Source organism: Arabidopsis lyrata (assembly GCF_000004255.2).
Source record: "Arabidopsis lyrata subsp. lyrata unplaced genomic scaffold ARALYscaffold_5, whole genome shotgun sequence".
In the NCBI taxonomy this organism is placed as follows: Eukaryota; Viridiplantae; Streptophyta; class Magnoliopsida; order Brassicales; family Brassicaceae; genus Arabidopsis; species Arabidopsis lyrata.
The window spans coordinates 15,937,034-15,958,132 of record NW_003302551.1 but is presented as its reverse complement, the minus strand read 5'-3'; the positions used below and the strand labels follow the sequence as shown (position 1 = coordinate 15,958,132).

At 38.9% G+C, this 21,099-nt stretch overlaps 8 protein-coding genes across 11 annotated transcripts; 3 read left to right on the top strand and 5 right to left on the bottom strand.

Annotated features, from left to right (window-relative positions):
* Positions 1–1,582: 1,582 nt before the first annotated feature.
* LOC9312195 (putative lipid-transfer protein DIR1) lies at positions 1,583–2,135 on the top strand. Its single transcript, XM_002877798.2, has one exon. The coding sequence runs from the start codon at positions 1,631–1,633 to the stop codon at positions 2,003–2,005; it is 375 nt and encodes a 124-aa protein (XP_002877844.1). The 5' UTR covers positions 1,583–1,630; the 3' UTR covers positions 2,006–2,135.
* Positions 2,127–5,518, bottom strand: LOC9313912 (SURP and G-patch domain-containing protein 1-like protein). 3 transcript variants are annotated; one of them, XM_021024617.1, is made up of 9 exons: positions 5,287–5,518; positions 4,539–4,967; positions 3,908–4,034; positions 3,661–3,767; positions 3,232–3,393; positions 3,003–3,149; positions 2,733–2,927; positions 2,447–2,625; positions 2,127–2,369 (listed from the first exon to the last, which is right to left on the bottom strand). In XM_021024617.1, the coding sequence occupies exons 2-9, from the start codon at positions 4,927–4,929 to the stop codon at positions 2,343–2,345; spliced, it is 1,335 nt and encodes a 444-aa protein (XP_020880276.1). In that variant the 5' UTR covers positions 4,930–4,967; positions 5,287–5,518; the 3' UTR covers positions 2,127–2,342. The 3 variants fall into 3 exon arrangements, with proteins under 3 accessions (XP_020880276.1, XP_020880278.1, XP_020880277.1); XM_021024619.1 differs by having other exon boundaries at positions 2,139–2,369; positions 2,733–2,912; positions 5,287–5,377; XM_021024618.1 differs by having other exon boundaries at positions 2,139–2,369; positions 5,300–5,370.
* A 375-nt stretch (positions 5,519–5,893) lies between these two features.
* LOC110228164 (protein gamma response 1) lies at positions 5,894–8,400 on the bottom strand. Its single transcript, XM_021024616.1, has 3 exons — positions 8,139–8,400; positions 6,798–7,933; positions 5,894–6,650 (listed from the first exon to the last, which is right to left on the bottom strand). Exons 2-3 carry the CDS (start codon positions 7,924–7,926, stop codon positions 5,983–5,985), a joined length of 1,797 nt encoding a protein of 598 aa, XP_020880275.1. The 5' UTR covers positions 7,927–7,933; positions 8,139–8,400; the 3' UTR covers positions 5,894–5,982.
* Positions 8,401–8,644: 244 nt separating this feature from the next.
* Positions 8,645–10,833, top strand: LOC9312194. The gene is made up of 7 exons (XM_002877797.2): positions 8,645–9,055; positions 9,177–9,232; positions 9,350–9,399; positions 9,510–9,965; positions 10,055–10,138; positions 10,254–10,419; positions 10,567–10,833. Exons 1-7 carry the CDS (start codon positions 8,905–8,907, stop codon positions 10,687–10,689), a joined length of 1,086 nt encoding a protein of 361 aa, XP_002877843.1. The 5' UTR covers positions 8,645–8,904; the 3' UTR covers positions 10,690–10,833.
* Positions 10,834–10,843: 10 nt separating this feature from the next.
* Positions 10,844–11,472, bottom strand: LOC9312193. Its single transcript, XM_002876079.2, has one exon. It carries the CDS (start codon positions 11,240–11,242, stop codon positions 11,027–11,029), a length of 216 nt encoding a protein of 71 aa, XP_002876125.1. The 5' UTR covers positions 11,243–11,472; the 3' UTR covers positions 10,844–11,026.
* A 506-nt stretch (positions 11,473–11,978) lies between these two features.
* LOC9313911 lies at positions 11,979–15,991 on the bottom strand. The gene is made up of 12 exons (XM_002876078.2): positions 15,765–15,991; positions 15,285–15,624; positions 14,728–14,902; positions 14,607–14,656; positions 14,375–14,467; positions 14,206–14,294; positions 14,040–14,118; positions 13,744–13,826; positions 13,565–13,643; positions 13,012–13,390; positions 12,438–12,927; positions 11,979–12,350 (listed from the first exon to the last, which is right to left on the bottom strand). Exons 1-12 carry the CDS (start codon positions 15,794–15,796, stop codon positions 12,203–12,205), a joined length of 2,037 nt encoding a protein of 678 aa, XP_002876124.1. The 5' UTR covers positions 15,797–15,991; the 3' UTR covers positions 11,979–12,202.
* Positions 15,992–16,068: 77 nt separating this feature from the next.
* On the top strand, positions 16,069–17,207 carry LOC9312192 (DNA-directed RNA polymerases II, IV and V subunit 11). Its single transcript, XM_002877796.2, has 5 exons — positions 16,069–16,221; positions 16,305–16,394; positions 16,484–16,562; positions 16,721–16,816; positions 16,959–17,207. Exons 1-5 carry the CDS (start codon positions 16,169–16,171, stop codon positions 16,989–16,991), a joined length of 351 nt encoding a protein of 116 aa, XP_002877842.1. The 5' UTR covers positions 16,069–16,168; the 3' UTR covers positions 16,992–17,207.
* Positions 17,168–20,239, bottom strand: LOC9312191 (cation/H(+) antiporter 28). 2 transcript variants are annotated; one of them, XM_002876077.2, is made up of 4 exons: positions 19,815–20,239; positions 18,736–19,740; positions 18,037–18,642; positions 17,168–17,948 (listed from the first exon to the last, which is right to left on the bottom strand). In XM_002876077.2, the coding sequence occupies exons 1-4, from the start codon at positions 19,983–19,985 to the stop codon at positions 17,325–17,327; spliced, it is 2,406 nt and encodes an 801-aa protein (XP_002876123.1). In that variant the 5' UTR covers positions 19,986–20,239; the 3' UTR covers positions 17,168–17,324. The 2 variants fall into 2 exon arrangements, with proteins under 2 accessions (XP_002876123.1, XP_020881279.1); XM_021025620.1 differs by having other exon boundaries at positions 18,037–19,740.
* Between the last annotated feature and the right edge of the window lie 860 nt (positions 20,240–21,099).

The following is a 21,099-nucleotide window of genomic DNA, read 5'->3' as shown; positions in this document are numbered from 1 at the left end:
TCTACTTTACACAAATATTAGGGTTTTTCTTGGTGTGGGGTGGTGTGTATGTAAGCTTTTTATTAATTAAGCATATAAAAGTCTTTTCATGTATGTAAGTACAGAAGGAGTATTTCTTTTTCAAAACGAGTATCTTTTGTTTTTAAATCCATTTATACATATTAATATACATCAATTTCATAATCAACAAAAATATTATATTAGCCACACTATATTCATAAAGCATTATGACAGAGATATCATATTAGCCACAATAGGTTGATTAAAAAAAAAAAAAGCATCATTATCACATAACTCATATCATATATATGTTGCCATACTAGGGGTGGGCATTCGGGTATGCGGGTCGGGTTCGGGTAAAACCCGATCGGGTACGGGTCTTTCGGGTAGAGGAGTTTAGGACCCAATAGGGTAAATCTAAAATATCGGTTCGGTTTCGGTTCGGATCTAATCGGGTTCGGGTCGGTTCGGGTTTAGATTTTTAGAACCGCTAAATACCCGAAAAAATCGGGCACCCATCGGGTTCGGGTATTTTATACCCAAATACCCAAAATTTTACCAAATACCCGAATTTTACCCGAAATTTTACTCTAATATCCGAATTTTATCCGCAATTTTACTCAAATATCCGAGTTTCACCCAAAAATTTATCCGAATAACCGGAATTTTGTCCAAATATTTAAAAAATTTACAAGCATCTCGCGTCTAAATATATTTAGTCTTAAATAATAAATATAAATGCATTTAATTTTGGTAATTGCTCTCGAATATTTGGATATAAATGTATTTAGCTCAAATATTACATATATATAAAGTTTTTATATGTATAAGTATAAGTAATTTCGGGTAATCGGGTACCTGTTCGGGTATCGGGTTCGGATCGGGTTTTACCCTATACCCACGGGTACGACAATATAAGACCCAATAGGATAAATAGCTAATACCCGTACCCACCCCGAACCGGTTTTTTCGGGTCGGTTTCGGTTTGGGTACTCGGATACGGTTTTTTTGTCCAGGCCTATGCCATACTATGCCCAACCTAACCAACATGTTTCAAGCAAAAGTTGAGACCACTAGCGTTAAAGAGATGCTTTTTACCAACTACCAACAAAGCAAAGATTGTTAACTTTTTTTACTTTTGGAATTCTTTTTTGTTTGCACTTGTGTCTACAGTCTCTATAACTGTATAAAAGATAAAAGATTTACATGTTTTATTTAATTTTCAAATCTTGTAATTTAACATTTTCTTGCGAACTTAGTATTCAAACCACAATCATTACCTATTAAAGTTATGCTCTAAACCTCAATCTTTGACTGTGCTACTATTTTTTTACCGTCTACTATAGCTAATACCCTCTCTTATCTAATATCAACAATCAAACCTTCTAAGCATCAATTGAACAGGGCAAGTTGTCAGCATTTTGGTAAATGGGAGTTGTAAATTTTGTGAGTTTGATCGAAGATTAAAGCTCTAAAGAGTGGGAAACACATAGAGTAATCGTGAGGCTATTTGGTTGTGAGGTAGGAGAGAGGTGTGAAACGGCATGACATGTAACCCCTTTCATTGTATGGTATATAAAGAAGCCTCATCTCGTTGTTGCGTCATCTCATTACCATCACTGTTTACACGATGATGAAAACTATGGGAGTTCGGCTGGCAATGGCGCTGCTCATGATCATAACTGTTCTTACCATTGTCATAGCGCAGCAAGCAGACCTGCAACAACCACCTCCCCCACCGATGTTGCCCGAGGAGGAAGTGGGAGGATGCAGTAGAACATTCTTCTCCGCGCTGGTGCAGCTGATACCATGTAGAGCAGCAGTAGCTCCTTTCAGCCCGATCCCACCGACCGAGATGTGTTGCTCTGCCGTTGTCACACTTGGTCGTCCTTGTCTTTGCCTCCTTGCCAATGGACCTCCACTCTCCGGCATTGACCGCTCCATGGCCCTTCAGCTTCCTCAGAGATGCTCTGCTAATTTCCCTCCCTGCGATGTCATCAACTAGGAAGGACATATCATCTTTCTTTTCTTTCTTTATTTTCATTTACCTTTCACTCTAATAAACTTGCTGTTTAGTGTATTATGTTCCAGACTTGCAAAACTTTAATAAAGTTATGACAATCGAATCAAAATCTCAGTCGTTAGCAATAATCCATTGTATTTCAACTGATATGTCTGTCAAAGTGATCTATTTGCACACTGAAACGCAAATCCAATCCATACCAACACATCAATTTATCAGCAATCTAAAAACTTGAACATTCTTTTTAATAGAAAAGGAAAGCTCAGCGGTGCTGAGGTGAGCGAAAGATAATAATTGTGCACAGCACATTGATTGATCCTTAGTAATACGCCTTCCTGGGATTTCCCTGTAGTATAATTGAGACAGAGGGTGAGTAATGAAGTGCTATTACAAAAAGAATCGAGCTAAAGATGGAAAAAGTACCAGTGGATTGGGTCTGTGTTTGTAACCCAGCATCATCCGCTTCTTGTACTGCTCGTATATATCATCCTCAGGCTTGACTTCTCCTGGAGCGGAAGCACCAACTCCCAAGTTGTTTGTTTTTACATCGCCTGCCATTATAGGATCTGCCATACCCTTTCTGGAGCTTCCTATACCTTCACCTGTAATCCACTCCTCCAATTTTCTAAGCTCCTTGTCTCCATAAAGGCACAAGATACAGAAAGAAACAAGGGCACCAATTTACAGATAGAGTGAGGCAAGTAAGCACCTTCTTTCCAACCCATTTTTGACAAGAGTTTATGTCCAACATTATCTGCTTGGATTTTAGCCTTCTCAGCAGCCTCCTTTGTGGCTTTTTGTGCAGCTGCATCATTGCACTTTGAAAGGAACTTATCTAGCTCCTCAAGTGGGATATAATCACCCATGTGATGACCTCTCTTTCCAGGGTCTGTGGAGGAAGATTCTGAAATCAAACGTGGTTGAGCGATAAGACAATACAGAAGCCTAAAACCAAAAATAGCAAAGGATTCATTCTCACCAGATGGGCCTTGAAGGGAAGCTGGTGGAGGCATTTCATCTTTTGACTGCCTAGGACGTCTCATTTTCTCTTCTTGGGCAGCCTTCTTCATGTAAAACTCCATCATTGATATAGGGTCTGCACCCTTCGGCCCACTAAAGGAGTCACCTGCAGATCAAACACATGTTAATCAAAGCTAGATACCAGAGATAGGAAGGAACCTAGGTCGATAAAAGGCTAATGAACATACTGTTGCTAGGTCTTGTAATTGACGCCTGAGCAGATCTAGAAGAAGCTCCAGGTTCCTCAGGAGCATCATAGAGAGCTGAAGCAGGGATCTGATATCCTGTTTGTTGATAAGCTGGCTTTTGCAAAGTGATTGCTGCTGTGGACGTTCGCGGGCCTGCATCACCTGGAGAGACAAACGAAGGAAATCGAAGCTAAGAATACAGTAAGATATGGGAGCAGGAAGAGCAGCCTCACATTATCTCTCATACTACAGAACACATATAAATTTGTATTGTAGGATAGAATTTTTTTCGGAAAATAAAAAGAAATGAGCCAAATATTCCTTGCACATGCTTAGCTAAGCATATTCTAAATAAATATAAGGAAAAATAAAAGAGCGCAAATCAGTTGTGACTTTTGGTCTATAGAAACACAGGTGTCTGATACTTACCACTGTGAAGTACACCAGAATCCTTGGTTTGTGAAATTGATTTTTCCTCTTCAGACAGCCTGAATACATAGTACTTGTAGTCCGCACAGTTCTCGTCAAAAAGAAATCTGGTTGGGAAACAGGACACAAGATACATAAGGTCAACAAACACCGCCAAGAAAATTCAAGTACCAACATAGTACGTGTATAAAAGAGAGAATCCAGAAACGTTAAACTATAGATGCTCCAAAAGCAAAGAAATACGTACTTAAATGGTGTATCCCCAGGATTCTTTTGCCGTGTAATGTGCTCAAATGGCCTTCCATGCTTAGCAACAAAACTTGCTAGTTTATCAGCAACTTTCTTCACAGTAGGATCACTGGGCGGAAGTGGTGCTGCATATCACTTATAAAACTGATTAATACCGAGTCCATGAACAACGAATGCAAATCACTCTTGTAGCAGGCGTGGGAGATATTCCAAATCTTTCCAGCAATTGGATTGTTGGTTAAGGAAGACACTGCATTAAGTAGACAATTAAATTTCCAGACTGTTTTTTCCTCTCCATTCCAGCGGAAAAACGCAGCTTCATCAATTAAGACATACACTAACAGGAAGATGAGACTCTTGAAATCTTAGGACTCATAGGCCTTCCTCAGTTTCAGAAAAGACACACAGATTCATCAACAAGGACATACAATGGACATGAAACTCGGGACTCTAGACATCATATGGCATAATTGTACAGAGCCCTCATGGAACACTTACTAAATGGAACAGAGAACCCCTTAGGAGAATATGGAAGCATAAAAAAGCAAGACAAGTAGAACCAACACAGAGACTTGACTTCCACAAAGACCCACTCAAACACAGATATTTATATAATAAACAGCCATTACCAACATCAGATACTCTTGCTGACTTTACAGGCGTGTCTCTCTGCTCTAACTTTTGACGCTTTACAGATCCAAAGCCTTGCTCATTTCTAGCATCCTCCTCATCCTCATCTTCTTCAGTACCAAGCTTCACAGGAGGTGCAAGAAGCTTAGACTTTTGCTTCAAGCTGAAAGCAAGCTTACCACCTTTCTTTTGAGCATCATTGGTCTTTAATCCAATGGAAATTTTATTAGCAGAAGGTTTGGGATTTGATATTATCTTCACCGGCTTAGAATCCTCAACTTGAACAACCTTATCCTTGTCTTTATCTTTCTCCTGTTGAAGCTGTCTGAATCTTTCCATGAATGACCCATCATTCACAAAGATGCTAGGCGGTGCTCCTTTGTTGTCCATTACCGAACAAACCAAGTGCAATAGTTGAATTGAAGTCACTGTTGAACAGATAAGCTCTCAAACTATTCAGCAACCAAATAACTATTTAAGCTCAAAGAAAACACAATCATCGCACATGGATTCTTGATAGGATTCAATAAAATTAAATACTAAAGGAGCATTATCGTCCTCGATTCCATAGAAGTAAGAAAAGCACAAATTATATCCTATCAAACGCCTAAGATTTAACCATGAAAACAACTAGTGGTGGAAAACCTAGGTTACAACTCGGAAAGAAAACAATTAAGATCCATAGACAATTAAATCAGAGAAGAAGAAAAAACGAATTAGACAGAAACAGATTAGCGATCTTGTTACCTGCGTCGATTACCGGTGAAAAGTCGTCGGAACGATATCAAACAAAACGGAAACAGGAGGCCAACGATCGGAGGGATTGAATCGTAAATCAGAAAAGACGATTGTTGTGCGTCTAATATATACACGTGAAGGAGGCCCCTATTTGTTTGTTTTTTCAATTGGATACATAAGATTTCTTATATTTACATAAAGAGCCCGAATGTTTCAAAAGTTACTTTTCATCTTTTTGGAAGTTTTCTATTAAACCCCAAAATTAAATGGTGAGAGTTTAATTAATTGATACATTTTTAGGATCTAAAAAGAAAATTAAAGGGAAAAAAAAAAACAGAACAAATTTTAGTTTGTGACACACATTTTTCTAGAGCGGTTGATATTTCCAAACTTTTTGTTGAATGATGTTTTTGTGTTGCAAAACATAAGTCTTTTTTTGTTTTGTATGATTTCATGTCACGGGCTTATTTCCGGTGATAGCTGCCAAGATTCGAAGTTAGTATTTAGTAGCTTGAATGTGTTTGTGTTGATTAAATCTTGAAGATTATAAAAGCAAAGTGAATTGACTTTAAATCATTGATAAATCACTCATTCGAAGTGTTTAGTTACCATTTTCTTCAAGAAAGCAGAGAATAACTTTATTATAGTCTTCTGATCCAAAGAACCAACCAAACATTAGATGCAAAGAATGTCAAAAATACAGAATCACATTTCGGATTCAAACCCGATGTTCCAAAATCCTTCAGGAGTCATTGGAGGAGCGTATCTATAACGATGCCTCGACACACCTTCATGATGCTCACATCTCAAGCTTTTGTTACCATTTCCTTCATTCTCAGGATGAACAGCATCATAGAATTTCTTGCACTGCTTACACTCTATCCCTTTCAAATTCTCTCTCTCAGCTTTTTTCCTCACTGACTCCACATGCTTGAAACTTTTTTTACTCGTTTCTACAACTTGAATTCGCTGCCTTGATGGACTCGGTTTAGGATTCATGTCCTGTGTCTCATCGTCTGAATCAAGTTTCGTAGCAACATTATGAACATGTTTTTCTTCCCCAGCGACCCTTTTGACATTCTCAATGGGAGTATCTAGAAAATCATCATGAGGATCATGGCCTCCAGGAGATTGGCGAGACCTTGTGTCTCTCCAAATGGAAGCTGGACGCTTTGATCCACTCAGCTGTGGAGATTTTGCAGCAGAGGGGTCACTTCTGACACCAGGTAATCGCACAATTGGTGAGATGGAAGTGATAGGTGTCTGCACCGTTTTGATTATCCTCTCTTTCTCGCAGTTGTTGCCACTCGAGCCATCACCAATTCTCACTTTGTCTGCTCCTTCAGCAGTTTCTGAGTGTTTCTTTTCAAGAACTGTAATAGAAAAGAGTAAAAATTAAGCTGTATGAGTTTACTAATACCAACAAAAAACCTGCAGCCGAAGGACGACTGATTATAGCAAGTAATTTTAACATGAGAGGTAGTTCAGAGTAGTCTAGGTCAGAGACGGCTAATACTTACAACTCGAGATTGCTGGTTTCTCGAGGTAGTCCTCAAGGCTGCTTTGGTGAAGAACACTGTCAGGAGTGAAACCAAACCTTTTGCAGAGAAAAGTATATTGGGACTTCAGCTTTTTGCAAGTACTATAGAGTTCTTTTCTTTTCTTTATCTCCATAGCTAACTCAAATGATTTCTCTTCACTCTGGCGACGTAAAGCTTCAAACTCAGCCAAGTAGCTTCCGTGTCTTCCCTGCATCATAGGCATATCGTCCTTTGCTTTTCCCATAACCACTGTCTTTTCTTTCTCATAATCTGCAATCTTTTGTTTACACTCCAACATTTCCCTCTCTGTCAAGTTGAGTGTACCCTGCAAAACCTCAAGAGCCGTCTGTCCTTCCTCAAGCTCATCGTTCTTCTGCCTGAGCATCTCTTCAAGTCTACCAACATTCTCCTCAAAAACCTGCAACCTAGTCTTCAATTTTTGTTTCTCTTCTTCAACGCTGCTCAACTTCCTTTCACCATCCGCAGCTTCTGTAGACAAATACTCCAGTTTCTTCAGCAGATTCTCCGTCACTAATGTCTTCTTTGAAAGTTCCTCCTGAAGAAATTCAGACTTCACCTTAAGGCTCTTCACTTCCGAAAGAATCATATTAATCCCATCTTCGCTAAGCTCATCCGAACCCTTAACCTGTAACAACTGAACTAACCTATAATACAACTCTCTTGCATCACTAACCATCTTAGATCTACTCTTGAGCTTCTTTTTCAAATGAGCAATGTAGTCTTGTAGACTCGTCAGTCTAAGAGGCATAGAAGCAGTTCTATCAAGTTGTTCAGCTAGCTTCTCCTTATTCTTGATCAATTCCACATTCTCAGACTTAATCTGTTGATTCTCTAACTTAAGCTCCTCAATCTGAGATACCAAATTTTTCTCTCTCTCTTTCCAAGCATCACAAGCAGCAAGACGAGCCTCTGAATTAACTTTTTCAAAAGCTTTAAATTTGGATTGAAAATTTGGGAATAACTGGCTACAAAAAATATACTCGATCTGAGAAATTCGATCCTTGGCTTCTTGAATTGTAGCAACCATTATGGTACTGAGACCAGAAATGTACTTGGCTTCGATACCATCAAAAGTTTCATCTCCCATCTTCAAGCTGTAATCAGAACAAATGGATTCAATTAGGGTTTTTACTGAATTCAACGATTCAATAACTGGGTTTTCTGCTAACTAAACATTACAATAAATTTCGATTTCTGAAAATTTGATCCCGATTCATTTCTTCTACAAATCAAGTGGATCTAGTTTTGAGATCTCTATAATAACAACTTTCGAGAAAAAATGAATAGAAGGAAACTTACATTTGGAAACGAAACGACCTCGAGGAAGATCGATCGAAGAAAATTGATTGATTCGGGAGATGAAAGCAAGAAGACTAATTTGGAATTGAGTATCTTCTACAAATTGTTTAGATTGTGGCGGTCTCTTTCCCTCCACAATTTCGGAATTTTCGCGCGTTGAGAAACTACTTATAAATTTCAAGTTTCAGTGGAGGCTTACCCGACAAGCTTTTGCTGGGAGACCCGACCCGGTTTCAAGTTGGGCCTTAAAAGTTGTTGGAGCGGATAACTCGCAAACCTGAAAGCGTGTGCTTTTTATTCTTTTTTTTACGTTGTCGGCAACTGATTTATACTTAGTAAAATTATTTTCTTATAATTATTGTGAAATCTATGTAGACATCTTTGTTTTTTGTTTTATTTTTCTTAAAAATAAAATATTTTAATTACTCATGTGATAGTGAGACACATCTTTGTACCCACCAATTGTTTTTTAATTTAATCCAAATTTGACCCGGCCGGGCCGTTATGGCCCAATAAGCTCGTTTATGGCGCGAGAGGAAGAGACCATATAGGCCCATAATAGAGAAACTCATCCATTCCCACGTCTCGTTCTTCTTCCACGTGGATTGGCTAGTGTTATTAAATAAAGCTGCAACGGTAACAAGAGAAAGCCACGTGTCCACATGGCCCTGTAACGTTCACTACAACGGTTACATTGTTCTTCTCCTTTTCCTTTTTCTCTCCAACCAACAACTCCATTCTCTCTCTCTCTGTGTATTCTTCTCTAATGGAGCCTGCTCATATCGATTGGAAGAGAATCGATTCTCGTTTTGTTGAAGACGTTTTCTACGAACACATCAGAGCTCCTAAATGGTTCGATTTCTTGGCCCCTACCCATTTTGACTCCATTGACGACGATGCTTGGTTCTGCAAACCTGGTAATCAAGAAACTCTCTCTCTCTCTCTCTCTCTCTTTCTCTTCCTTTTCTACTTCTATCTCTGCTTCTCTTTGATCATTCTTTACTGATTCTGGTTTTTTTTTTTTTATCTCAACTCAAGAATGTAATCATCCCAAGAGACCCGAGGACTTTTTCTCAACGCCAACTTCTTCCAAGGTTTGCTTCTCCTCTCTTCTTTACTTTCTTGTTTCCTCATAAAGATATGAAATTACAGTTTCTTGGCAAGCCCAAAGGTTTCACCTTTAATAACTTCCTGCGTTTCTGTTTTTGAAGCATCCAAGTCTGCGGGATACGAATGAGACTCTAACAGAGCAGAATCAGAGGTACAATGAGAGATTCTCTTTAAATCTCTACTTGATATCTTAAATTTTTAATGTTTTGCTATAGCCTTTGAATGCTTTTTGGTTCACACTCTGTTTCAATTTACTTGTAGGAGGAGGGGATATGCTTTATCACCTTCTACTCCAAACAACCAAGAAAGTGAAAACCAGAATCCAAACTTAGCCACACCTCCAAGTTACCAAGCAAAATCCTGGAAAGCAGCAATCAAATCAAGTTCTGTCAAGAAGATGAATAAAGAAGCACCAAGACTAAAGAGCACACAATCAGCTAGAAATCTGTTTTCCGGGAGAGACATATTTGGTCATATCTCAGATTTCTGCTATGAATTGAAGAGATTAGCCACAAGGGTGACTGAGAGAGAAGATACTGGGAAGTCTGAAGTGAAGGAGAGTCATCAAGTGAGTGGATTAATAAACCAGCCTTACTCTGTTCATGACTTGGAATTGAAAAAGGAAAGAAAGCCATTGCTTGAAGTAAGCAAAGATAAGCTCCCCGAGTCCACGGATGTTAAAGGAAGTACCTTTAAAGAGAACCGTAGAAGAAAGAAGTAAGTTTTGTCATTTTGCAGTAAAATTGTGTTATGCAGAACCAACACAGAAGTGAGTTTAGTACTAAACTTTTAATGATGATTTGCAGGAGAGTGGATGATGCGGAGAACATTCCTGTCTCAGTTAATGTGGAGACTGTAAAGAACAAAGGAGAGGAGGGTAGAAGAAAGAAGTAAGTTTTGCTTCTCCATTAACTTTCTTTATAGGATTTGAGCCTAAAATATGCATACAATTGATGAGTTTAGTAAATAAAGTACTAAACTTTGGATTGTGTGAGGTTTTTTTAGGAGAATGGATGATGCAGAGAACATCCCTGCTCCTCTAAAACTGGAGACTGTGAAGAACAAAGGACACGAACGATTCCTGCAGCAAATCAGGACAAATCCACCATCTCCTCAATGCTTCTCAGAGAACCGGACAGCTACATTGAAACCCTTGAGGACCAAACCTACGGTATGTAATCAACCCTTTCCTTTTCCATGCTAAAAACAGACACATACGAGCTTAAAAGTCTAACTCTTTTAGTCAAATCCTGCAATACCAATAAAAGAAAAAAGAACAACAACATAAAGATGGGTGTTTTTTTTGGTGTGTACACAGGAAGTATTGAAGAGAAAGGAAGATGAAGCTGAAGAAGAGAAGATCAGGAAGAGTGGAGAAGGCAGAGAAGGAAGGGGCTTGGACGTTCTCTGGTTCTTAAAGCCTTGCACTTTAGCCAACTAAAAAAAGCTCTAAATTTCACCAAATTCTTTCTATATTGATTCATTCTTTTGTTCATTTCATTTTATTCAACTCTAACTAACGAGATGATGATCTTGCTCAGATATATAATTCTGGGCAAATTTGATTCAATCTCTTACTTTTACACATACAACGATTTGTTTAAATAAAGATAAGATTAGAACAAAAAAGAGGATTCAGATCCATCTCTAATCATTTATTAAGATCAACAACAACAGAACAAAAACCAAAAACCTAAATCTCAAATTGAAAACATATATGTGATCAAGGGAAATTGAGGGAAAACATATCTACAAGGAGAAGAAAGACGAAAATAATTTTAAGAAGAGAGAGGAGGACGTGAAGAGGAGAAGAAGCAATCGAGAAGCCTAGACCAAGCAATTCTGGCTCGAGGAAAAAGTCTCCGGCTGTAAACCCTACCTTCCATTCCCATCTCCTCCATCGTCTCCACAAACACCGTCAAACATCTAACCGGCGGTATGTACAACGTTAACGGCGCCGCCGAGAACGCTATCGTGAAAAACAGCTGTAACATTTTTTCTTCTCTCTGTTTTTTTTTTTTGGTTGTTTCAGGGGAAAACGCAGATCGTGATTTTTATTTAATTTTGCTTTTTTTTGGGTTATTATTATTACAAGTACGAGTACCTAACAAAAATTGAAATAACGTAAGATGATTCGATTAGTGAAGAAGAGATAAGAAGATTGGTTTCATTATCACGTGTTACCCTTAATTCCACAACTCCCAAACTCAAATTTTAACTTTATGTTATCACTCATATGATTCTTACCATTTCTAGCATCTACTGCTATATTCTTTCCGTTCCTAAAAATTTGATATTCTAGTGTTTTAGATTTGTTCCACAAAAATTGATTTTTTACATTTTTCTTTATTATTAATTAATTGATATTAATAAATCGTAGATTTCAAGACGTAATGATTAACTGTTTTAGATTACTATTGGTTCATAGTTTATTAAAAAATGTTTAATAAAAATAAATAATTAATCAATGATTGTTTCTTAAAATATGTGAAATCTCTAGAAAATCAATCTTCTAGGAACAGAGGGAATATTTTTGTAAACCGACACTTTTTAATTCCTAGTTCCGTATTTATTTCTCATCAAATAGATGTTTTTTTTGGTGTAAAAAATTGGTAATTCTTATCCGCAGGGGGGTCCTACGTCATGTCTGTTGACGCGTGGCAATTACATCATGTGATGCTGTTTGGTTGACTTTACAAATCAATGGTTCAAAAATATTACATTTCAATAAACTTTCAAATGCCTATTTGATTGAATCCATTCTTCTAAATTTTTTGTTCAATCTTTTACAATTTTAAACATCTTATTTCCCTCAGCAGGTATCTCTTCTTTTATACTTGTTCCCAGGTAAAAAAGAAGCTAATCAAGTTACATACAAATTCTAAGAGTATAAAAGAAGAAGTAGAAGCTCATGTTGTTTCTAAATGTGGATGGATACTCAAGAATAGATAGCCTCACGTTCTTGTTCTCTTTTGCTTCTGAGGAACAAATCGAACCCCTTGCTTTCCAAGCTCGACCGTCTTCACTTTTCCATTCTCCAGCGTCACCATCAACTTCGATGTGCCCCCTCCTCCTCCTACTTCACTTACAACTCCTTTCTCCCTGTTTTTTTTGGTTCCTCATTTGTTAGGAACTTGGAATAATTTAAGATGTTCAATAGCAAAAACAAAACAAAAAAAACTCATATACCATGAATCATCCGAGGCCTCATGTATTTGAACCTTTTTTCCTTTCGCATCTTTCCCCAACTTCTTCAGAATCCAACTAGCATCAAGCATTTCGTCTAACAAACTGTCTTCACGTGACAGTGATACATCTTCATCTTCATTGAACGCTGACTTTTCAGCTGGAGGTGATGCTCTTTTCCTCTTAGACCTATGTCCTTTACCAGACTTACCTCTTTCATATACAATGCTAGGGGTTTCACCTTCTTGGCTCTCAGGATTATGTTTTTTTATTCTAAGTTTCAGCAATCGCCTTGAATCTTTCTGCATTGAATCATGCGAGCCACTATTTAAATCTCCTTTACCATCTGAGTGTCTTCCTATGAATCCGCCCTCAGCCTTTGAAGTGGTTACTTCACCTCGAGACCCTCTCTTTTCGTCATTATTCTTCCCCAGCAAGCTGCGATGCTGTTCTCGGGAAAACGTTTCCTCTGATTGCAATTTTTCTTGCTTTCCTGAAATTTACCAAAGCTCTTTATTATTATGCTAATCTTTCTCATATAAATTTAGTGAACATACATCAATGACAATACACCTACCATTGGATTTGGAGGTAAGCTTTGATACATCGCAGCTCGTAGAGTTTGTAACCCCCGTCTTTCGAGGACCTATACTTATCACCAATTTTTTCGCCTTCACAGTGTTCAGCTCTGTACTGTGTTTTCCAAATTTCTCACTATCTGAATCTTGAGTCCTGCTACTTTTTATCCTGAGAACTCTCAATGGCTTCTCTTCTTCACCATTGACCATAGCCTTTTCAGAAACTTTTCTTTCCACAGAGCCAGGCTGATTCACAAGAGGGGCACCACCAGTTTGCCCAACAACCCGAGCACTAGCTTTCAGGCTAGCAATTAGATCTTTATCAGCTATATCTTTTCGCTTCCAAATTTCTTGTACAGCATCCTCAAGATCCTTGACCTGGCATCATAGACACAAATCAGAGAGAGAAAATGGGATCACCAAATTGTCATTTACAGCAATCAACTAGAGCCTTGCTGATTGCTGATAAAGATCTAATTGCTAGCCTGAAAGCTAGGGCTCGGGTTGTAGAACATAAGACACCAAAAAAGACCAAGGACGCACTAAACACACCTGGTAGCATTCCCCACGACAAGTAGAACATTTGTATTGAAGATTCCCATCCACTTGAAACTGCATATATTTCTCATCGCTGCAATGGTTGTTTACAAAGTTAGCGTTTTTTAAAATAGATACAGACTTGGGAGAGATGCTTACAGGACACAAAAGCACAATTTCTTAACGATATGTACCTAATTCCATCACAGTGGCAATGAACCCAGCGCTGGCAAAAGTCACAACACACCATTGGTGTTGCTTCTGAGTCCCTGTAAACCTACATGATGAATACAAAATAAATCGTCAATTCAATCTTAAGTACGAAAATGCTGCATATAACTGCTTTTGCAATACAGACGTCTGTATAGGGTAACAACTCTAAAATACATGAACCTCAAACTATGAACTATGTCAAAGCATAACTAGATAAGATGCATGGAAACAGAGCACACGCTTTGCTATCAACAAGGAGGAGAATATGAAAATATACCTTCAAACATACAGGACAATAATTTCCCTTAACAAACAACCTTCCACAAGCATCACAACAAGTATGCCCCAAAAACCACCTGCAGATTTTAGAAGAAATTATAAGAGATAGTGCACTATACATAAATCAATTAAAAGCATGCATCACAAAGCAAAAAGTTTAATACCGTAAGCTCTGGCCATTCCCAGGGACTGTAGACCCACAGCTGTAACATTTGGTGTGCTTAGGACACAAATAGGGTCCAGAACTAACATTCTGTAACATGCAGAGATGAAAATAAACCAATTTGTAAAAGATAAGATAAGAACCTTATATAGAAGCAACAGATACTATACCTTGTGCCGAGGTTGTTGGCAATCACAATGATATGCATCATCACATCTTTTGCAGAACATAAACTTCTTTGGATCTCCTAAAGTCCCGCAGCCCTAAAGGAAACATGATCAAAAGAATGTGAATAATCAAGTGGCAGTCAAACCAATTAATCAAAATGTTTGAAATCAATTTCTTTGAGATATATCAGAATTCTCATTAAAAGGGAAATTAAAAAAAAAAGCAGGTACATACCTCACAGATTCGGCAAGAGGGGCACGCCCAAGAACTCCAGTTAAACAGATCTGCTAGCAAAAACCGCTATAAGAATCTAGGCAAAAAGACTCGTAAACATTACATTCCTAAGAAACGATACCTCTATGTTGAGCCCAAGACTTCAAGCAGTTTCTATGATACTTCTTGCCACAACATTTGCAAGAAAGCATTTTAGCTCTCTCACTTTTCCCAACTTCAACCAAATAGCACATGTGACATGTTATGCTTGAACTGTGATGATCATGATCTTCTCCATTGAGCTCTTTGACAGAAACCTAAATAGAGAAAGACATAACATTGAATTCGTTTCTTGAAGAGAATAGACATCATTATAAAGAGTTTACATAAATCCCAGTATCATGGATTAAAGAACCTAAAAAGACAGGACAACACCAAAACACATACACGAGAAACAGATAATCAACATCACTGACAACACGGTTCTCTCACAAAGACAGGTTGCGATACACAAAATGCTGACATAAACCGTTCCACTGCATTATCAAACAAAGGCCTACCCATATACATGTGCAACTAGCAAGTCTATAGCCTATCTGAACGAACTCGATAGAATTCTCAAGCTATCCACACACTTGTTCAATTCAATTGACATAACAGTAACCACACAAACAAGTTTCGAAAGGTAAAAAATCGAACCTCTAAGTCGCCAGAACCATCATTCACAGCATAATCTTCCAGTACCTTCTTCTGCAACACCACCGTACGTTTAGCTGGTACCAAATTCGATGATGCAGCAAAAACCTCCATCGCAGAATCACTCCCAATACCAACATTTCTAGCCGCAATGCGAGGACCCGTATCGAAAACAGCGAGCTTAGGCACATGGATCTGAACGGTACCGTCCTTGGAAACCTCAGCATTCCAGGGATTTAGCAAGCACTCTTCAAGAGAATGGATCCGGTTGAGAAACACATCCTTGACTTCTTTACCATGAAGATTCCGAGGAAACCCCAAAACGCAGAAACAAATTTTCCGGCTGCGAAGAAAGAAAGAAAAGAAGAAAACCCCAAATTAAAACAATTCGATAAGTAAAAAAAAACAAACAAAGCCGAAGAGTATAGAGGAGGCGCCAAAAGAAAAGAAAAAAAAGATTTGAGAAGAGGAAAAAAAACATACCATGTAATTGGACAAGCTACGTGAAAGGCCATAGTCGGTTTTCAAGTTTTACGCGTTCGGGTTCGATTTTTTAGGGATCTGACTTCTTAATTTTTATTTTGCTGAATTTTTTTGGTAGGTTTCTCTCCCCCAATTAAATCACTCGCTCTTTATTGTGTAAATAACCTAAACCTAGAGGTCCTTAAACGGAAATATTTTAAGACTCGTGTGAGTTTTATCGGCCCGATCCGACCCAAACGCTCTACACCAATAACAATACAACACGTGGATAAACCATTTTTCTTCTTTTTAAGATGAAACGACGTCGTAAGATTTATTTTTGTTGGCCAGAAAGAAACTGAAGAGCCCCTTGACTGTCTTCTGCGGCGAAAAAGAGAGCGAAGCTTGAAATCTCCGATTAAGCCATGAATGCTCCAGACCGATACGAGCGATTCGTCGTCCCTGAAGGAACCAAGAAGTAATTGAAGTCTTTACTCTATAACCCTTTCATCTTTGGGTTTTACTGTGCTAAATCGTCTCGATTTTTTCTCTATGTTCTAGGGTTTCTTATGATAGGGATACGAAGATCATCAATGCCGCTTCCTTCACGATTGAGAGAGAAGACCATACGATTGGAAACATTGTTCGCATGTAAGTTTTTGTTAATTTTGCAGCTCTTTGCTTAGAAGAAAGAAAGCTCTAATTTTTTGTCAGCTTTGTTCTGAATTTTTTGGTTTTAGGCAACTTCACCGTGACGAGAATGTCTTGTTTGCTGGATATCAACTTCCTCATCCTCTCAAGTACAAAATCATAGTGAGGGTAAGTTCAATTTATTGGTTTAAGCTTCAGGTGTTAACAGTTTGCTTTGGGTGCATTGTTTTCTGACTAGTGTTAGGAGTGGGTTTACTGGTTGCTTAATGACTTATACAAAGATCTTGTATGTTGTTGTTTAAATGTGAAAGTGGTTCTGTTTGTAGATTCACACAACAAGCCAGTCTTCCCCAATGCAAGCATACAACCAGGCCATCAATGATCTGGACAAGGAGCTCGATTATTTGAAGAACCAGTTTGAGGTACATTGATTTCTCTCTTCACAGTTCTGATCGAAGATTATTGTTTTGAACCTACTTATTTGTTTATGTGGTTAATTAGCTAGATGAATATCAAATGCTATTGATGTACCTGGTCTTATGGTATACCCTTCTGTGTTTTCAGGCTGAGGTGGCCAAGTTTTCCAATCAGTTTTAAGGAAGGAGTCCTCCATCAGCACATCGGGAAAAACGATTTGCATTGTCTTTCGCTAAGCACCAACCACAAGACTTATTATGAGCTTGTGAAATTTTCCCCAGTTATGCTTTGTATAAATCAGAAACAGATCGCCCTGTAACTTGTTTTCACTCTTATGTTTCAACACCATTTGAGGATGCTATGAAGTAATGCTTAGGTTACCTCTTGTTTTTACCACTCTATCTACATAAACCACTTAATGTTTGAACTATTGTACAAATTCTCTTTTAAGAGCTGCGATGGTGAAGCTACTACTCTTCCCAAGCTACTAAGTAAGTGCATTTGTACAGATATTCACAGGATGGTGAAATCATCATGAAGCCCTTCTAGCTGACCCCGAGTGCGCTGCTGCTGAATGATTAACATCGATGTGTTGTGTGAGAAATCTGATCCAGAAAGAACGTCACCTATGGGACCAAGCTCTGGACATTGCTGCCAGTCGTTGAGGCCAGTGGTTAACCCACTGCTCGCTCTTCCCCCTCCTCTTCCTACAATCACCAGCCCATACTCTCCATCTAGTGATTTAAGTGCTGTGAAAGTCTCAGAGGAGTTGGTGAGATGCTTCTCCATGTAAGACACTCTTCCACCTCCAGCTATGTATCTTTCATAAAACTCAGCAAAACATTCATCATCAAGCTTCATTTCCTCCTCTTGCTCTACCACACTCGCTCTGTTCAGGATACTGCTTCGTTTTTGTGCGTTCTGCGAGCTCTTGTCTTCCAAGAAACGTATAACCTTTAATTTCACAGCAGGATGTCGAGCCACTTGTGCTGCGAAAGCTAGTGCCTCTCGGTCGTCTCTGCCACCTATGAATATTATAGCAATGTCCATGGACGCTCCTGGTCTCCATGCCTCTTCTGTTTGCCCGAAGGACCTATCCACAAGAATTCCCACCGAACATGGTGCGTTCTTCAGAATCTGCACATGCAAAATGCCAAATTATCTCTCTGATTATTTAGTGACTGGAACTGAAAGAAACAGAGTATTACTTAGATGGAACAATTACCTTGCGGTTCACATGACGGAACCCGGCATGGCCAGAATCAAGAGTGCCATCAGGATTCAGCCGTTTATGGAATGGTAGAATTATAATGGAAACCATAAGTTCATCAGCCAAACCACAGATGTCTTGCGCCATGGTCACAAACGTGGACAAAGCCAACATCCGCCTCACTGTCACACCTTGGCCGTTACGGAGCTCTCCATACCCATTCACAGCTGCCGTAATACTCTCTCTCATTTCCGTCACTGACCTATCCGTTATCGTCACTGAATCATTACTCTGATCCGCTCCTCCGCCCTTTTTCAGTGTGGCTGCAATCTCATCAGTCAACTCCACCATGTCAGTCGCATAGAATATGGATCCTGGCTCACGTCCACCATGGCAGATCTCCATAAGGTTGAGCGTGGAACCGATGTTGTGGGGACCGTGGAGACCGATCAAGATACGAAGTTCAGTTGTTGGATCGAGCCACTGAAGTGCCATGATGTGCACTGGCACTCGCTTTCTAGCGCGTTTGATGATGTCCATGACCACGAAAGGGGAGTAGACAACCGTTAGAACAATAACAAAAATGATCATTGCACCGGTTGTATTTTTCACCCTGTTTGTCTGCATTTGCATCAAACCAAAAGACAGAGAGTAAAGATCTTGTTTTGATGATAGCTTGAAAAACAAAAAAAAAAGGAGAACGCTTGATGGTACCCGAATGGCTAAGGCTGCCAAGTATACATGAAAATGGCCTTTAGCGGTCAAAAGCAGTCCTAAGGATGCGGTTTCCGGGACATGATAACCGAGTAGTAAACCACACAGGACTGTTCCGGTGACTTTTCCGACTATGACAGTGCCGAGAAGAGCAAAGAACCTTGCCCACGCCATTTTGTCAGTGATGTCAAAGTTTCTCATGTGGATTATAAATCCAACCCAGAAGAAGAAGATAGGGTAGAAGACCGTGCTGAGCAAGTAATTAATTTTGTTGATGATCCATTTGGACATTCTTCCTTTGTTTGGAAGGAAAAGACCAGCCGTGAAGGCGCTGAGAATTGGGTTGTACATTGATTCAGGTGGCCAGGTTGGAAAACTACAGATCAAGACAACAAATGCGAGTGACATAACGAGGTGAGATCCCTTGAGTGGCTTGCCTTCAGGGTTCTCGTTGTTGACCCAATTAAGAAAGATTGGGGATACGATGGAAGTGAAAGTGACCTGAGCGAGGAAGAGGCAAAACATGAGGAGGGCTCTGAAGAATCTGTGAAGAGGACGAGCGAGAGGTTTCTCTGTAGGAAAGAAAATGAAGCCGAAGCAGTAAAACAAGGTAGAGATCATATCCGTATGAACACCTGCGGCTGATGCAAGTTTTCCAAGATCGGATTTTCTGATCTTGAGATTGGCGATGACGCGGGTTAGGATGGGGGAACCGGTACTTGAAGCCATGAGGGAGAGGGCGAGGGAGAAAATGTAAGGAGCGGTTTTGGTATAGTGGAGGAAAGGAGTTGTGACAAAGGCGAGAACAAAGGTCGTAATCATGCTTGTGTATGCTATGAATGCGTCTTTGGTTGGTGGTCTGAGAAGGACGCTTGGATTCATCTCTAGACCCATCACAAACATATGGCAGATCATACCGAATTCGATGATGTTGTTGAGGGTTATAGAGTAAGGCCCCGAGAATGCCTCTCGAAACTTGGGAAGGTTACCTAGAATTAGCCCTATCTGATGCATACAAAAATTGAGTTAATATAGAAATCAAAAGAGATAGACGAAGAACAAAAAGAGATTTGACGTACAGCAAAGTCGGTGGTGAGGTAAGGTTGGCCTAGAGGCTTCATGAGATGATGGAGGAGAGTTCGGATGACGAAAATGGCAATGAATCCAAGAATCTTCAATGCCTCTTCAGGCTTGTCTAGGTTAAGGTACCATTTGTCTCCACAAACGTTTTTTGTTGTAGTTGTATTCATTTTTCTCTCCCTGTAGTTGCCTTATTCGTTCGAAGGGCTTATTGTTGTTTCTTGGAGATGAAGAAAATCTTTATGATTTTTGTTTTTTTTTTCTTCTGAGTTTACAATTTGGTTTAGGGGTTTGAAAATGAAAGGATGTGATTGTTTTTACTCAGAAAATGGTGGAGACACTTGTGGATCCCTTTATTCACGTTCCCTCTCTACCCATTATTCACCATTGACCATTCATGAAACAAAGATGACAAGTTAAGACAAAATGTAAAATACACTAGTTTACATTTAATTACAATTAATGTTCTAACGATATACAGTAGTAGTAATCTTTATATAACATGAAAACGTAAAATGTTTGTATACTGATGGACATTCAATTTTAGTCTGAGATCTATTTTTGACTGCTGTTTTCTCTTTTAGAAGTTTCGGAGTTGACTGGAACTTTAAGAATTTGTTCGTCTAGGTTCCACTTTTTCTCTTCATGACTTGGAACAATTTTTAGTTTTTTGTTAGAAGACTTTTAACACTTATTATACAGATTATTTATTGCGAATATTTATTTTATCCAAAAATGCAAAATGTAAGTTCTCCGCTCAAAATGCAAAATGTGTTTGTGTGTGATTATCATGGATAATCTAGGGGAATCCGACTTAACTTATTCCCCAGATATTACTATATGATGAATTAGATTGTATCGAGAAAATGACACAATCTCTTTTCAGAGGTCACGGTTCCGAACCATCCGAGTACCTACCTCAACAAGCTTCTGTAAGTACCCTTAGCTTTCTGCTAATCAGATTCTGATTTTTATAGCACTTATTGGTGCTACTGGTTTATCTTCCCTTTGTACCTGAGTCTCGTGACTGAGTTTAGAAAATTGGTTAGTTGTAATTCTTACCCTTGATATGAAATTGGAATTGTCGTGCTATTAGGGGTTGTTATTCACGTAGAAGCGGGTTCAAATGTGGTATAAGTTTGGTGAGCTTTCAGTTATTGATAAAACAATTGCTTTGAAGTGTTTCCTTCTGAGTGTAATGGTTAACCCAACATCTCCTGGATAGAATCTTCTTCAAGCTTATCCCTTTATTTCAATTTTTCTATTGGCATTTGGCCATATAGG